At 38.5% G+C, this 16,790-nt stretch overlaps 1 protein-coding gene across 2 annotated transcripts in view; it reads right to left on the bottom strand.

The window, feature by feature from the left end:
* Window positions 1-11,518: 11,518 nt before the first annotated feature.
* The window catches only part of TMPO (thymopoietin), a 28,172-nt gene continuing 22,900 nt past the window's right edge, over window positions 11,519-16,790 (bottom strand). The window contains exons 5-9 of one of the 2 annotated variants that reach the window (XM_087814841.1): window positions 16,499-16,618; window positions 16,304-16,399; window positions 15,768-15,878; window positions 14,430-14,518; window positions 11,519-13,727 (exon numbers count right to left, since the gene is read on the bottom strand). In XM_087814841.1, coding sequence (XP_087670967.1) covers window positions 13,442-13,727; window positions 14,430-14,518; window positions 15,768-15,878; window positions 16,304-16,399; window positions 16,499-16,618 — 702 coding nt within the window. In that variant the 3' untranslated portion in view covers window positions 11,519-13,441. The remainder of the gene's footprint in view (window positions 13,728-14,429; window positions 14,519-15,767; window positions 15,879-16,303; window positions 16,400-16,498; window positions 16,619-16,790) is intronic. The other variant, XM_087814842.1, reaches the window with a different exon arrangement.

Raw genomic sequence — 16,790 nt, 5'->3', positions numbered from 1 at the left:
CGATTCAGTTCTAGCCTGGGAACTTCAGCTCCTGAACTTTAAGGTCCTGTGTTCAGATGTATGTATCTGGTCACAGACCAGACCTCTGATTCCCCCTGAAGGACTCACTTGGCCCAGGACCTGACATCCACCTGACAGCCATGGTCCAGACTGCCTGACGTCCTGCTGTTGGTCATCCTAGACCAATCCTAGGGCTAAGAATGCGGGGCTGATAATTCTCTAGAATGTACATTGTACCACGAGAGCCCTTAACTTTTCTTTCTTTTTTGGGAGGAACACTTAAGGGTTTTTGCCTAGCTGTGTCTCAAGTTTGCGGACTCTAAGACCCTTACATAAATCTTTGTCATTTATTCCTAGTCGGTCTCCAGACTCTTTTTGGAGTGTTTCCACACCTCTGTTAGTGTTCCGGCTCTGAACGCTTTCCCAGCTCTTGATAAAGTGGGAATTCACCTGATCTCTTACGAACCTGTTTCTTAAATGGAAGATGGAAGAAGCAGTGCTGCCGGCCCCATGGGCTTGCCACCTGTACAGTTTACACAGAACCCTGTGCTTGGTGTAATGCCATGCTGTCACTGTTTGAAACTCAATAATTTATGAACATGTTATTTTTTTTTTAATATGTCTTTATTGATTTCAGAGAGAGGAAGGGGGAGAGAGAGAGAGAGAGAGAGAGACATCAATGATGAGAGAGTCATTGATCGGCTGCAGCCCGCAACCGGGGCATGGGCCCTGACCGGGAATCGAACCCCAATCTCCTAGATCCTAGGTCGACGCTCAACCACTGAGCCACGCCCGGCTGGGCTATGAACATGTTAAAAAAAAACACAAAATGCAACCGAGTAAATTTGGAGATCTAATTTGCTGAATTAAGCCAACTGGGCAGCATCCCATCTAGCAACTAGAAGGGTGCTCTGAGGGGCTGTAGAAAATGGAAGGTTTTTATAGGAAGACGCAGGGGCAAGGGGCTATCAACAAAAGAAAATTATTTTTAGACCAGGGTATCTTCTTTTACGGTAAAGGAAAGGCAAGGTTTTTTTATTTAATCAGCAGATTGCCTCTTCTTACTATAGGGGGTGGGGGGGTAGGGAGGAGGTAGAGAGGGGCCATAATGACAGAAATACCTTACTGTTGATTAACCAGAAACTCCAGACTAGTTGATTAAGATTACATTTATGGGAGAGGTTGAAACTGCAGTTAAATCGGGCATTAAATCTAGGTTTGGTACATTGGGTTTTTAGCATGAGTGACGCCATTTTGGGCCTATGGTTTTCTCTTTAGCAAACAAGATGTCCTGTATTTTTGTACTGGGCCCTGCAGTTATGTAGCTGTAACTGGATGGGAGTAATGTCTTTCTAAAAGTGGGCATTTATAGCCAGGGAGCAGGGTTGGGGAAGGGGTCAGTAGATGGGAAGTTACTAAGAGGGTAGGCCAAGTCTTGCTAAATTGGCCTAACAGGATCTTTGCTGCAGGCAGGCTAAGGTGATCAGATACCACTTGGGGGTGAGGAATTTGATCAGCTATCAAGGTTGGAGGATTCTGACTAAACTGACTTAACAGAATTCTTGTTATACTTGGGCTCTTGAAGGACATGCCCAATGACAGGCCTAGTGGAAAAAGGGCTCAGAAGAGCCTAACTAAAGTTTGTTCAAGGAGAGAGTCTTCTTACCTTCTAGGATCTCCTGCCATGGATTCTAGAAGCAATGGGAGGTGTCAACAAGTGGTCTTGAGGAGGATCAGCAAACCCTACAAGGCAACTAACTCAGGGGAGGCCATTACAGGTTTTACAGATAAGGAGAGATGAGCCTCCTCAGCAAGGGAGGAAGGGCTGTTTCTCCCGGCAAAGGAGGCTCAGCGGAATTTAGGGGGTTATGATCCCAGTATCATGTGAATCTGATGTTCCCATTTCAATGTTCAGAGGCTCACTGCTGCTCAAAAATAAAGTGAAATAAAATAAGTTCCCTAACTTTAACATGAGACCTGCAAGATTGGGTATTCAGGATTAGATTTTGGGTTTGGTTTTTAGAAATCACATCCTTGCAGATACTAGAAGGCAGTCCTATAAGACTTTCTGGTCCTTTATCTCATCTTTTTAAAAAATACATATTTTTATTGATTTCAGAGAGAGGAAGGGAGAGGAGGAGAGAGAGAAACATCAATGATTAGAGTCATTGATCAGCTGCCTCCAGCACACCCTTGACTAGGGATTGGGCCTGCCACCCAAGCATGTGCCCTGACCGGGAATTGAACCTTGATCTCCTGGATCCTAGGTCAATGCTCAACCTCTGAGCCATGCCCAGCTGGGCCCTGTGTCTTATCTTGAGCTGAGGCTTTAAAGCCCTAAGCTTGTCCTTTCCTTTCCCTCAGCAGACATAATCAGGAGAAACCAACCAACTCCCTTGTATGTCGTATTTTCACATAAATATTCTATGGAAGTATCTACTTGGTCACTCAAAACCTCGAGTTCTTTAGCTATTTGATTACAGGTGTCCACAAGTGATATATATATATTTTTTTAATTTTTTTTAAAAATACATCTTTATTGATTTCAGAGAGAGGAAAGGAGAGGGAGAGAGATAGAAACATCAATGATGAGTCATTGGTTGGCCGCCTCCTGCACGTCCCCAACTGGAGATTGAGCCCGCAACCTGGGCATGTTCCCTGGCCAGGAATGAACCCTGATCTCCTGGATCCTAGGTTGACACTCAACCGCTGAGCCACGCCCGGCTGGGGCCACAAGTGATATATTAAGAAACTGTTTTTGTTAATACATGCCATAGACAACCAGTGTCACATTGACAACTGGTCATCGGTGCCTTTAAATCCAGTCAGATTAGATAACCCAAATTCAGAGAACCCATTATTAACATTTGGTTCTCCTGGAATTATTTCCAATACTGTTGTCTGTATCAGAGTTTGACCAGAGAAAAGCAAAACTGGTATGAGTCATATGCAATAAGAGACTTATTTTAGGGATTAGGCCTTATGGAGTTGTGGGAGCTGGAGAAGTTGCCTCTGTATCTGGGGTTGGACCTAAAATTGCTATAAATCGATAGGGGTTACAGTCAAGGCAGGAGAGCTGGACATGAAGTGGGGGCAAGCAGGGACAAACTGGGCCCCCTGAGCATAAACTAGACTGTGCATCTGTCTCTTACCACCTACAACATTGATGATGCAGGTATCTGCAGGAGCCATGGTGCTACTACACAGGCATGTGGCCCAGGACTCAGAGAAACTGGAGGCGGCCCAGAGTTGCTGAAAGAGCTCCACACCTGGCCACTGCCCACTCCAAGGCGAGCCAGCAGATTGGCAACTGTTCCTGAGCTGCCGTAGTACCTCATGTCCTTTCCTAACCTCTAAAATGTAATGACTGCTGCTTTTCTTCTGCCTTTGAAATCTTGCACAAATTTCCCGTGGCCAGTCCTAACCCAGAACCGTATTTGGGAGATAAACAGAATTTGAGATACTAGCAAGATAGGACATTCAAGTGAAACTTTCCAACAGATATTATAAACTTAGAGCTGGAGGTCAAGTTTGCATTTAGGTCTATCCTTTCCATGGGGAATCACAAGAAAATCCTTAAATAATTCCTAGTACAGCCATGTAGTAGAGGGATATAATAAATTATGTCCTGAGGAAAAAAATAACATCCACTTAGTTGTTGTCTTTATTAGAAATCTTGTTTACTTTTTTTTTTGGCATGTTTCTATAAATAGAGCAGAAAGAAATTTGTCTCTATCTAAAATAAGATACAGTGGACATCATCATGAGGCCATAATTTTCATTCTGGAAAGTTTTAAAAGGTCAAACCATCCCCATTTTCTCTGGAGGGATATCCTAGGTAAAGCCTAGAGTACCTTGATTGTAAGATTAGGGGCAACACCTTTACCACAGTGCACCCCAATTGAGCAGACCCAGCTCTGAAGCTCATATTCAGACTCAGCGTCACCCCTCTTTGTGCAGGGGCTTGGAACTCTGAAAGTTATACATGAATATTTAGGGACATTGTATTTTACAGGAAATAAAAGGCAGGTGCATTATTGTACCCAGTCTTTATCTCTTGACATCTATAAATGTCTTTCTTTCTCCAATTAAAAGAATGAAATCTGGTTTGGCCCAGAGAGGAGAGGCATACAGAGATAGGACAGACCCTAAAATAGTCCACATAGAAGGGGCACACACATGTGGCAACTTTAGTCACTCAATGGCTACAATCCATCACCCCAACAGCTTTTAAATGAGGCCTGTTCACCCAGCCAGCATTGCTCAGCAGTTGAGCATCAACCTAGGATCCAGGAGATCGAGGTTCAGCTCCCTGTCAGGCCACATGCCCTGGTTGCAGGCTTGATCCCCAGTAGGGGGACCGTGCAGGAGGCAGCTGATCAATGACTCATCATTGATGTTTCTCTCTCTCTCTCCCCCTCTCCCTTCCTCTCTCTGAAATCAATAAAGGTATATTTTAAATAAATAAATAATGAGGCCTGTTCATCACAAATTAGAGTCCTAAATCTGGTTTTTCATCAAAGCACCTGGCGAGTTTTCAAACACAGATTTTCCTCAGGCCTCAAAAGATTATACTTACTAAGGCCAATGAGGAGTCCTGGAATCTGCCATTTTTTAAAGCTCCCCAGGTGGTTCTTATACACAGCCGGGTTTAGGAACTGATAAACATGAGCCTGTGGAATGAGCCTGACTCAAGTTTCCTATCTGTAAACTGAGACAATATCCTGAATTACCTGGTTTACCACTGATACAAAGTGCTTAGTTACTAAAAGGATCTTTGCTGATCTGCTTTGATCATGTGCAAGAGCAAGGTGGTAGGCTGTGGTGTACACTAAGAGTGTAACATACAGGAAATTTTATTTAGAGAGTATGTTTATTAAAGCTGAGGACAGTGAAACAAGGAAGGGCTTAGGATAGAAGCAGCAACAGGAGAGGGACTGGGGGGGGGGGGGGCTGCTTTGGCTCTCTAAAAAAGTTACGGGAAAGAAGTGAGCCAAGGATGGGCTCCTACAGGAAATTTTAGGGAGAAATATATACACCTGAAGAACAGAAAATATGAAAAATGATTAAAATAAAGGGATTAAGTTTTACTAAAAGGAGTAGAAATAGTTCTGTCCATCCCTAGAGACATGGGACAGAGGATACCTAACCGTAAGTTTCTGTTTATGCCCTGGGTCATTATAACTGAAATGTACTGTAGTTTTGTCCTAATTCAAACCTCATACTACTTGTGATATTTTTTCCATAGATACTAAGGGGCCTACTCACAAATGAGCACAGTTTACAGCAATTGCAGTCAGCCCTAAATGAAATTAAAATTTGCAAACATAATGAAACCTCAGGAAAAAAATTTTTAGTTGTTATTTTATCTCTAAACTTGGAGGGTAGTCCATTGGGAAGGAATCAAACATACCCTTTAGTGAGCAGTAACTTCAAATGTTAGTGAAATTGACTGACTTTATTCTTCTGAAACTAAATATTGCTGTTACACAATTACAATTAACCTACATAACACTCACAATTACTTAAATGTTCTATAACTTCTGCTGACTTGAAACATTGTGGAAATAAACAGTATTTTTTCTCTTTTGATTTCAATAATGTCAACCTTGAAAAGTATGTAAGTCATCCCTCATTTAAATTACAGAGTAGGAGGAAATAAAAATTAGACTTTTGTCAACAACCTAATTTACTAGTTCATTCCTGGGTGTTTGAATGATCAAATTAGATGTCTGAATTAAATGAACAATATTATCATTATTCACTTCATCGTTAAGTGGTATGGATGAAACGTAGGAACCAATTTTCTATTTTTTAAAAACATGACTAAACACCCGAAGCCTGTGTAAATGGAAATATAATTACACTTAGAACTAAGTCATTATACATTCTTGGTACATTGGTGGAGTCTGGGGTTCCTTATACTGTGTTCTTGCACATGAACAGTATAATTTGTTCCAATATTACTATTGTCTTTCAAACAAACTGTACCCAACCTGAACTGTCTTTATGTATTATATTAGTTTTCATAACTTTCATTACATGAATCTCCTAAGTTATGTGGAAAAGCTTCCGTCTTAAACATTAAGAACTTGTTATACCTTATTTTGCCATGTGCTAGTCCTGTTGGCTACTTGTAGTCATTGTTTTTCTAAGACAATCTCCTAACTAGGTCCAATCTTTCAGAAAGTAAGCATCCTTCCTATTTGCCCACTTGTCAGTATATGTACGTTGAAACTGCTCTGTGTGATAGTAATCCAGACCAGCAATTTTCAACCTTTTTATCTCATGGCACACATAAACTAATTACTAAAATTCTGTGGTACACAAAAATATATTTTGCTGATCTGACCAAAAAAAAAAAAGTTAAATTTTCATTCATTCACACCAGACGGCTATTGTGTGTTGGCTGTCATTTTTTTATTTGACAATCTCAGGGGGGAAAAAATCAGTGCCCGACTAAAAAGTCAGGTATTGCATGTTTTAAAATTCTTGCAGCATACCGGTTGAAAATTGCTGATCTAGACAGCTTAAAAGTTTTTGGAATACCATTCACTCTAAGAAATATTTTTGGAAAAATAAGAACAAGACAAAGTAACATCACATTTTTTTAAATTGTTGAAGCATTTGAGGTATTTCCTTAACACAATGGATTCAGGGGTAATTGAAAAAACCCATAGGCATGTTTCAACTGTTAAAATGTCTAACGTAGTATGACTCTAAATACGTGTAGGAAAAATAAAAGTGTCTTAGTACAATTATCATCATTACTTCTAATCCTCACCTGAAGATATTTTTTCCATTGCTTTTCAGTGTGTGTGGAAGGGAGACAGGGAGGAAAAAAACATCGATGTGAGAGACACATCGATGGGTGCCTCCCGTGCCCACCCCGGCGGGGGTGGGGATCGAGCCTGCAACCGAGGCCCTTGGCCGGAATCAACCCAGGCGGCCAACGTTCTAGCAACTGAGCCAAACCGGCTAGGGCAGTACAGTAACTTTAAAAAGCGATATAATACCTAGGTTAGTTTAGGCTATGTTTTTACTTAAGATCTATTGGAAACCTAGTTTAGGGTACTGTGAATATTTTCAAAGTTCTGTTTTTGGCCTCTCTTCTTTTACGTTCCCTTCCCAGGAACTTCCTTTACTTCCCATGCAGATTATTAGCTTTTTTTATCCTTTATGGGAAATTTTTCAATATTTTTTATATTTTTTGGCTTTTTACTTTTTAAATATTTGAAGTAATTTTAAACTTACAGAAAAGATGATAGTGCAAAGAACCTCTATATACCATTCACTCAGGTTCCCCGATTCACACTTTGCCACATGTGCTTCATCATCCTGTCTCTCCCGTCAGGTTTTGGTTTTTTTTAAACATATCTTTATTGATGTTAGAGAGAGGAAAGGAGGGGGGGGAGAGAGAGAAACATCAATGATGAGAGAGTCATTGATGGGCTGCCTAGCCCGCAACCCGGGCATGTGCCCTGACCAGGAATCGAACCCCAATCTCCTGGATCCTAGGTCGATGCTCAACCGCTGAGTCACGCCCGGCCAGGCTTCCGTCAGTTCTTACACATATAGCGAGACACACACACACAATATACTTGTATAGATTACATGCACACACACAAGTGCATACATATATGTACCTATATATACACATACGTGTTTTTCCTGAATATACAGGATGCCTTATCACTCCTACATACTTCAGTGTGTATTTCCTAAAAGGCAAAGCACAACCATCAAAATCAGGATAGGAACATTGATAGACCACCACCACCCAATTCATAGAGCCTCTCCAAACTCCCAGTAATGTAATTTATAACAAAAAACAAATCAAAACAAACCAGAATTACTTTTTCTTCTAGCTCAGTATCCAGTCCAGGACACTGCATTTAACTTTCATGTCCCTTAAAGCTTCTTCAGTGTGGGACAGTTCTGTCACTCATGGCCTTGGCATTTTTGAAGACAGGCATGTAGGAGAATGCTATTCAATTTGAATTCATCTGATGTTTTCTCATGAGATTTTTCTAACTCCATCAGTCTTACATTTATTAGTATTCTAATGTAAGGAATTGCTTTCCTTTACCCTCATTTATCTAGTTCATTCTTCATTTGTTTATATCGGTATGGACTAATGGATTTGTTTTATTCAATGAGTTATACTACCAGTATTATTTCTTTTGATGCTTATATTGTCCCAAATTCAGCCAGGAAAAACCCTTTTAAGCTGATCTTGTATTATTTTGACAAGTCCCTGTCATTTTTTGAGCACTTTGTTAGTTTCTGGTACAGCAAGATGTTTCAGGCTCAGCTTACACTTTCTATGGGAACTTTGCAATCAGCCATTTCTCCAAAGAACTCAGGTACTGTTTAGAGTAGCATTTAGAAACAAAGATCTGGGAGCAAAATACGCATATTACCCCCAGGGTGTTATTGCTTCTGGGTTGTCTGGCTCTGGAGAAAGGCATCTGAACAAGACTGTGACTCTAGGGTCTGAGGGCTGTTGGCCCAGGAATAACGGGAGAGGATGCCCTGCCTTGGGGCGTTTCTTTTCTGTGGCTAGACATGGCTGAGCCGAGGCCACGTGCCCTCAGCTGTCCCCATGTCACTGAGCAGTTCTCTGTGACTGCCACACTGAGCTCAGACTAGAGCAGTGCCCAGGGCCACTTTAAGGTGCCATTATCAAGTCAGCTTTTGTTTTAAATAAATCACCTCCCATACAGCAGCCCAGGGACTGGGCCCTCATTTCCTCCCAGGGTGATAACAGACTGATTTCCTGTCCAAAGCCTGGTACTCCAGTGAAATTAAATCACACTCAACCTCTTCTCCAGCATGAATCAAGTGCTTTGTTTCTGGTCCTCTGGACACCTGGAGCAGCTATTCATTTCCTCCCTGCCTGTCCCTGTCCCACCACAACCACAAATCAGGTTGCGATTGTCACAAGCCCTGTGAATGATCTGCAGAACCTCCCTCTGATCCCTGACCTGCACAGCCACTTCCCTCTCCTTCACAATCTCCCTCTCATATGCACAACTTCTCTGAGATAGCAGTAGCAATGTGGGTGGGTGGGCATCGGCCCATTTTACAGATGAATGGATTCAATACATTTTTATGTAATTTGGCCCAGCTAGGGTCTTTGGATACTGGTGGAAGAGGCAGGAGGGAACCTCGATCTTCTTGTTCAATCCTTTCACACCAGGACACACAATTGTCCCCTCTTCCCCCCTTCTGCCACACCCTAGAATTGACACCACCTGCAGTAGGGGCCTTGCTAGCCTTGTGCCATGGAAAAGTGCCGGCCCTCCTAGTCCCAGGCCCTCAAGCCCTCGGCCCTCAAGCCCTCCGTGGTCCTTGCTGGGCAGGTGGCACGTAGGAATGAAGGAAGGAATTTGTCATCCATCCACACTGCCTCAGCCTGATGGAGGAGGCAGAGGAGAGTCATGTTTAGGTGGGTGAAAAGTCCAGAGCAGGGGTGCAGTCACTCCCTGATTTCTGACCCACAGGAACTGCAATAATTGTTTTAAAGCTGCTTAAATTTGAGGTTACATAGCACAGGTAACATTTCTTCTCCCAATCAAACGGTAAGATGTGATAGACCATACAATTTGTGTTTCTAGGACAAATAAAACAAGTACCCTTTGCACTGCTTTACAGTTCCAAATTTTGCACTATCACAAGATCAATGGGTTAAATTCTGGACAATAAAGTCAATAGTGGTCTAGCATAAAAGCATGTGATTAGGACTGTATTTTCACAATCACCTCTGATTTATTCCAAACAAGATCTGACAAACTTTTGGTTCTTTGACTTCCAGGAGTTAAACATTACTATTTTCTCTCAACACAATCAAGAACAATTAATAATATTTAAATTGCTAATAAACCTATATTGCTATTAAAGGAATAGTCAAAAAAAAATTTTTTTTTTAAATATATATTTATTGATTTCAGAGAGAGGAAGGGAGAGGGAGAGATAGATAGAAACCTCAATGATGAGAATTATTGATCGGCTGCTTCCTGCACGCCCCTGACTGGGGATCGAACCCGCAACCCAGGCATGTGCCCTGACCGGGAATTGAACCCCGATCGCCTGGACCTAGGTCGACGCTCAACCGCTGAGCCATGCCCAGCCAGGCCAAAAAAAATTTTTTTAAACTCCCCAAAAGAATGCCCAAGACAATTTTAAAGATATTTCTAAAACTGCATCCATGAACTGCCAAACATTATACCTGGTACAGAAGAGGCATCAGATAAATATTTGTTGAAGTGGGTGGTAAAAATTTATAAGCCATCAATTTCAAAGCACTGTGACTATAGCATAAATGTCATCAAATGCCAGTTCAACTAATGATTCTAGAACACAACAGAATTCATCTGTTCTGAGCCCCCTGCATTCAAAACTCCGTGTCTCCTCCTGAACTTTCTTCCCAAATCTTTGGTGGGAGATTGGTATGTGAATCCTGAAAAGCTCTGAGTAACTGCTAATTCAAGGCGACAGGTTACATGTTTATAACTTCTTCTTGTTGAGCCTCTGTTACTAAAAAGGGAATTTTAAAATGTTTAACACGACGACAGAGAATGGAAGAGAAGTGAGACATCCAGGACAATATATTTCAAAAAACTGTAGGATAATGAAAAACGGACTAAAAATAGAAAATGAATTAACAAAACTAAAGAAGGCTCAAACTTAAATGGCCATGGAGAAAGATTAAAACTAGAAGTGAACCTTAAAGAATCCCTAGAGGTTTGGAATTTAGAAGCACCACCAAAGTCATGCAAAGAACAAGGCTAAATATGAATGAACACAGTGTGGTCTTTTAGGTCCCCTTATTTGCAAACTTGGGCAAGTTTCTTAACCCCTCTGAGCATCGTTTTCCTCATTTGTAATAAGAGTAAGAAAATTCTATTTCATATGATTATCATGAGGATTAAGCAAGTCAATACATATCAAGTGCATAGAACAGTATTATTAGCACATGTAAGCATGCAAAAAAGCACACTTTATTATTTTAAACCTTTGATGCTATTTTCTTTGTAATTATAGTGTATACATTACTGTGAGAATCATTTAAAAATCACCTCTGGGGAACACATGAGTGGTGAACAAATAAAGGCACTTTGATCCTTGTGACACAGCTCCATGATAAATATACCACAGCACCTTTGCTTTGTCTCAAACCAAGACTAACAGGCACGAGTGCCACAGAAAAGCACTAAGACAGTAAAGCTGGAGAAGGGGTGGGAGAAGATGACTGAAAAGAAGTGGTTACCACACTGTAGAGAGTGGGAGAGGTGCCTCTAAGTTCCCTACGTCATTCTCTAAGTCCATCGAATGGCTCTCCATTACTACCTATGAACAAACAAGGGCCTGATGACCACAGTCACGAGAAGCAAAACATAAAGGAGTTGACTGAAAATGAGAACTAAAACTCAACAATCATAAGTATCACATAAGAAATGTTATCAGGACATCTTAGTTTGTGCTATCTAAAAATCATTTATTGCAATGACAAAACTAGAGGTTAACTACTTTTTTATTGTTGAATCATATTGTAAACTCTACATCTACAGTTTAATCAGGAAGAAATGCTTTGCATTTACATCAAGGACACATTAATTCTAGTGGAATAAAACAGACACAGACAAAAGACCAAATACACATTGGAGAAAAAAAAAAAAAAAAAAAGTTTTACCTGGTCCTACTTTTGCTATTTTGGACCATACCTTTCCTATTAGAAAATTGATCTTACATACATAGAAAGTCTGATTTATCATCCCACATTTTTAAACTTTGAATGCAGCTTCTCACAATTTCTAACTATAAACAAAAGATTGAAAACAAAATGGGAAAGTTTAAAAACAAAGAAAATGAGATTGCTATTACCTTACAGCAGAAAAGTTGAGTAAAATGTGCCCCCTGTGTGGCTCATCTCAAAGAAACACTTTTACTCAGAGGCAAGCATTTCTGACCTAGGAGTGTTTTGCACTCCCTCTGCAGTACCAGGCCTATAAACATTTCTGGTAAAATGCCAAGTGAAAAATGTCTACAAAATATCTACAAGCTAAATATCACAATAGGGCTAATTCAAATCAAAATTGTGTGCTGGTCTAAATATACACTTTCAGCTCTTTCCCTTTTTCAAAGTATCTTTTTATTTCAGATGATATTTTAAAATAACTTACAGTTTTAGTGTACTTTATGGTCAAAGACTGCAAAATTAGCAACTCAAATGAGTAAGTTTAAAATTTTTGTTTTACTTGATTCTATTGAAATTTCAATTAATTAACCAAGTTATACATGAGGTAAGTTTTAGCTAAAAAAATAAATCAACCACAAAGATAAAGTTAACCACTTCAAGAGTACACAAAAATCATAATGCCCACCTCATATTCAGAGTTCACAAATTCATATATTCACTGTGTATCCAAGGAAAGTTTATGTAATTTAAAAGCAAATACTTTCTGCACTTTAAAATCAAATTATGTTGGGAAATAGAGGGCAAAAACACTTGGCAAAATTTGTTTTTGGTAACAGAGGACAACGCAATAAGGAATCCAAATGAAGCTAAGACCAGTGTGTAAAGTTTCTAACTTCTAAACAGACACACACTTATTTATCTAAAAAATATTTTGGTAGCAAATTGGATTGACAATATTTTTAGCTGTAAATAAAAAGTACAGGTTTCCAATTATAGCCTTCTAGCTAGCTAAACAGCTTTAAAAAACAGGTATAGCCAGCTAACAGTTCTCTAAAACATGTACATATATGTTGCACTAAAAGATCCCTGCTAAAATTCAGCTGTATTTAAATGGGTCTTACTGAAGTAGGACATTCATGATACTAGAAATCTTTTAAAAAGTGAGTACAATAGGGCTACAATAGCATTACTATTAATAAAAGTCACACAAGAGATTATTGCTGTACTTTTCCTCATAAACACCACTGAACTTTGTTGCTGTTACAAAAAGTACAACCCCAAGTTATTTTCTCTTACCGAATTTCATGTTTCACATATCTCTAAAGTTTTTATTCAGCAGAGAATAATTCTTAAATCTTTTCTGTAAGAATTCAAAGTATTTAAATGTGTAGCTTCACATTATACATTTTGCCCTTCTTGTTTCCCAAATACACAGAAACAATATACATTTTTCTCAAAAATGAAATAAGATGCCCACATTAAAAAAATAAAGCCTACAAAAAAGTTCGAGAGCTAAAAAAGGTTATTCATATGGCACAAAGTGATCTCCTACTAGTCCAAAGTCCAAAACATTTAAATGAAGTCCATTTATATATCTTTTTTGCTTTTCAATGGAATACTACATTTATTGAGGTGAAATCACATTATATTTAGCTCTTGCGCCAACAAGTGTACACAAATGTGTTTTTATATGATTATTAAAAATAGGAGACCAAGTTGAGTGTGCCAAAGAGATACCATTCAGTTGACACTTTTGGAGTCACCAGGATAAAAACCAGAGAACGGATTTACTTGGTTGGTTTCCATAGCTTGATAGACCAAAAACAAAAAAATGGCCACAACAACAAACAGCAAAATTTTTATCCACATGGGAATGGAGCGTCCCTTTTTTGTCTTTTCAGGCTTGACATCTGCCAAAGGAATATACTTAGGAATATATTTAGATGAAAAAGATTCCTCCATTCTGAAATCACTGAATTCTAATGGCCGCCCCGCAGCCCCTTTGATTGGTCTGCGACAACTAGCACTGTTGGGAATAAAAGGAAAAACAGTAAGTTTTAAATAAAGTCATGAGTTACATAAAATTATAAAATGTCATTAGCACTCCTTATTCCAAACACATTCCTTGAGGTAACAACAGGTACTTGTCACATATAAACAGTGAGGTCAGTCAACCTATTTAAAACTTCTTTGATAAATATTCACTAAACTTGCCTTCTTAGAGGCTTTTCAAAGCTAATATATTTAGGAAATAAGAGAGAAGAAACACAGTAGTTTGGTTGTGATTCCTTCAGTCAGGAAATAATTCAACAGATATCTTTTCAATCAGAAAACAATTTCTCAGGGAAAACAATGATTTCTTCACTAGGTTTCAGTTTAGATTTAAAAATAGGAATTAAATAGTAAGTAAATGACTTATTTACAATCCTTCAGTTTAACAAAGTTAATTTTGAAACTGATTCAACTTTCCAGAAATACAAACTAGTGGCTTAGAGAAATTAAACTGCTGCAAACAAACAGTTTAATTCTGAGAAAACAGGCATAACTCTGTGAAGAATTAAAAATTAAAATTCCTGTTTATGTGTATTAAATGATGATGTATACCCTAAATTTATGCAATTTTATGTGTCCATTATACTTCAAAAAATGTGGGAATAAATAAGTGAATAAATAAAAATGCCCCAGTAGAATAGAATACACTAATACTTGTTTCAATGTATCTAAATACCTAATTCCTGTTGGTGTAGATGCTTCAAAGGGAAACATTTCCTTAAGAATATCCCTTTCTATTCTTCTTTCCTCTGTTTTTTCTCCCACCTAATAAGAAACAAACAAACAAAGTTAAAAATTAGTGTAAATGTGCAATTAAAATATATTTTAAATAGAAGTTTCAGAGAAGAGAATGCACTTAAATCTCTCCTAGCTTTTAATGGCTATTTCTAAATTCATTATCATTTAAGTATCCACACATTTCCATGGCTCTCTTCAAATTTCTTCAAAATTAAGGTAAGTTAATGTGATAATTGGGGAAGAAAAAAAATCACGTCACATTAAAAACAAGTCAAAAAACCCCAAAAATTCAGTGCAGTTAATATGGCAGTATAAGTTCCCCCACTGGACGTCCCATGCTTTTCATTAAGAGTACATTGTTTCTTCCTCTATTAAAAATTTTGTAACAAGCCCAACTGGAGTAGCTCAATTGATTGAGTGCAGACCCATGTACCTAGAGGCTGGCCAGTTCGATTCTGGTCAGGGAACATGACAGGGTTATGGACTCAATCCCCAGGAGGAGGACTGCAGGAGGCAGCCGATCGATGCCTCTCTCTCATCAATGTTTCTCTCCACCCCGCCTTCCTCTCTCTCTTCAAATAAAAACATTAAAAAAATATTTTGTAATAAAATGATCAAATATAGAAGGTATCAAATTTACATATATCTTTAATAAATTTTAGTATATTTTTATATATTAAATATTTGTATATTTTAGAACAGAGTAAATCTAATCTTCCTAACTTAAAAAACATAAAATACATACTTTTTAACAACCTGACTGTTTTGCTTGTTTACCTTTATGCCCCGATCAAAATAACCTTTGGTAAAAATTCATTGAAACTATAATGCATCATGCAGTTAGTACTTTAAAGCTTAATTATACAGGAGTTAATCAAATGAGGCATCATATGAAGTCACTTTAAAGTCCCATTATTTGACCTTTCAGTGAAAGATAGTATAGCCTCCATAACTGCCCAGTTACACTTTCAACTCTCATCCATAACAAAGAGAACATGCTATAAGCAGCACACGAATGAACCGCTCCCTTGAAAACTGGAGCTTAAGAGGCACAACACAGTAGCAGCAAGAAGGTAGTATTAGCGTGTCACACTGCATTGGTTACTTTTCATTGTCACTAATAAAAGTATGTCTTTAAAATAATATATGCATATACACACACCCCCACACACACCCCACCCAATAAAGCTCTGCTCCCTCCCACTCCAAAAAACAAATATAAGTATTTCCTCTTTAAAAGATCAATGATAACATCGATCTAAATTTATTCATTTACTTCAGCTCTTGTCATTGGTTTCTTTGGTGTTCTTCTGGGTATGTCTGAGAATTCAGTGATTGGCAGAATAGGAGCTGCATGCTTGAAATTTCCAGTCACCCTATTGACAACCTGCCAAGATTCAAATTATTCAGACTCAGAATTATCCAAACATAACAAAGACATGTGAAAAAAAGAAAAAGATATTTTATTTCTGTAATATTTGAACTTTCCCTTAACAAAAATTTAGGCAAAAGGACCCAGAAATGAACATATTCAGTGGTTCTCATATGTGAAGCCTTATCATGCTTTAAATATTTTAGCAAAAAAGTACCCTTATACTACTTTGAATTCTTGCACAATGAATTAAATTTATATATATAAATCTGCTATATCGAAAAAATCTAAAATCCAGAATTATGTGGGGAAATAAGTTTAACATATAATGTTTTAAAACATGTAAGTTGAAGATTTGCCAAAATTTACCACCTCCCCAATTCTAATTAAAGGGTAATTTACAAAGAATACCACTTGTATAGTTTATGAAACATATTTACTAAGGTTTCGTTGCTTGAAGCCATTATAGTTTCAGCTATGGGAGTACTCTCTGAAATTATTGCACCATCTATACGAAAATGTTCTGAAGTATCCACCTGTTAGTTTGAAAACAAAACAAAAACAATAAATATAAAATAATCACTAAAACCCTACCAATCTGAAAACCCAATTCTAAGCAATAAGCCTTGCATCACCCTTTTCCTCGGAGTTCTTCTTGACCCTCTTGTGGATTCCCTAGTTAATGCCTGCAGAGGTCCGCCTTTTGAAGATCCACTTGTCCAGTCAGTCTCAGATATTCCAGCTTGAGAATAGCTCTAATCAAGCATTGACACATTAAGAAGTCAGATTCTAACATCAAACACCTTAACAATGGCAGTCTCAGTTATTCCAGCTTGAGAATAGCTCTAATCAAGCATTGACACATTAAGAAGTCAGATTCTAACATCAAACACCTTAACAATGGCAGTCTCAGTTATTCCAGCTTGA

Source organism: Miniopterus natalensis, chromosome 2 (genome assembly GCF_054644295.1).
Source record: "Miniopterus natalensis isolate mMinNat1 chromosome 2, mMinNat1.hap1, whole genome shotgun sequence".
Classification (NCBI taxonomy): Eukaryota; Metazoa; Chordata; class Mammalia; order Chiroptera; family Miniopteridae; genus Miniopterus; species Miniopterus natalensis.
The sequence above is the reverse complement of the archived record's forward strand: the minus strand, read 5'-3'. Positions and strand labels throughout refer to the sequence as shown.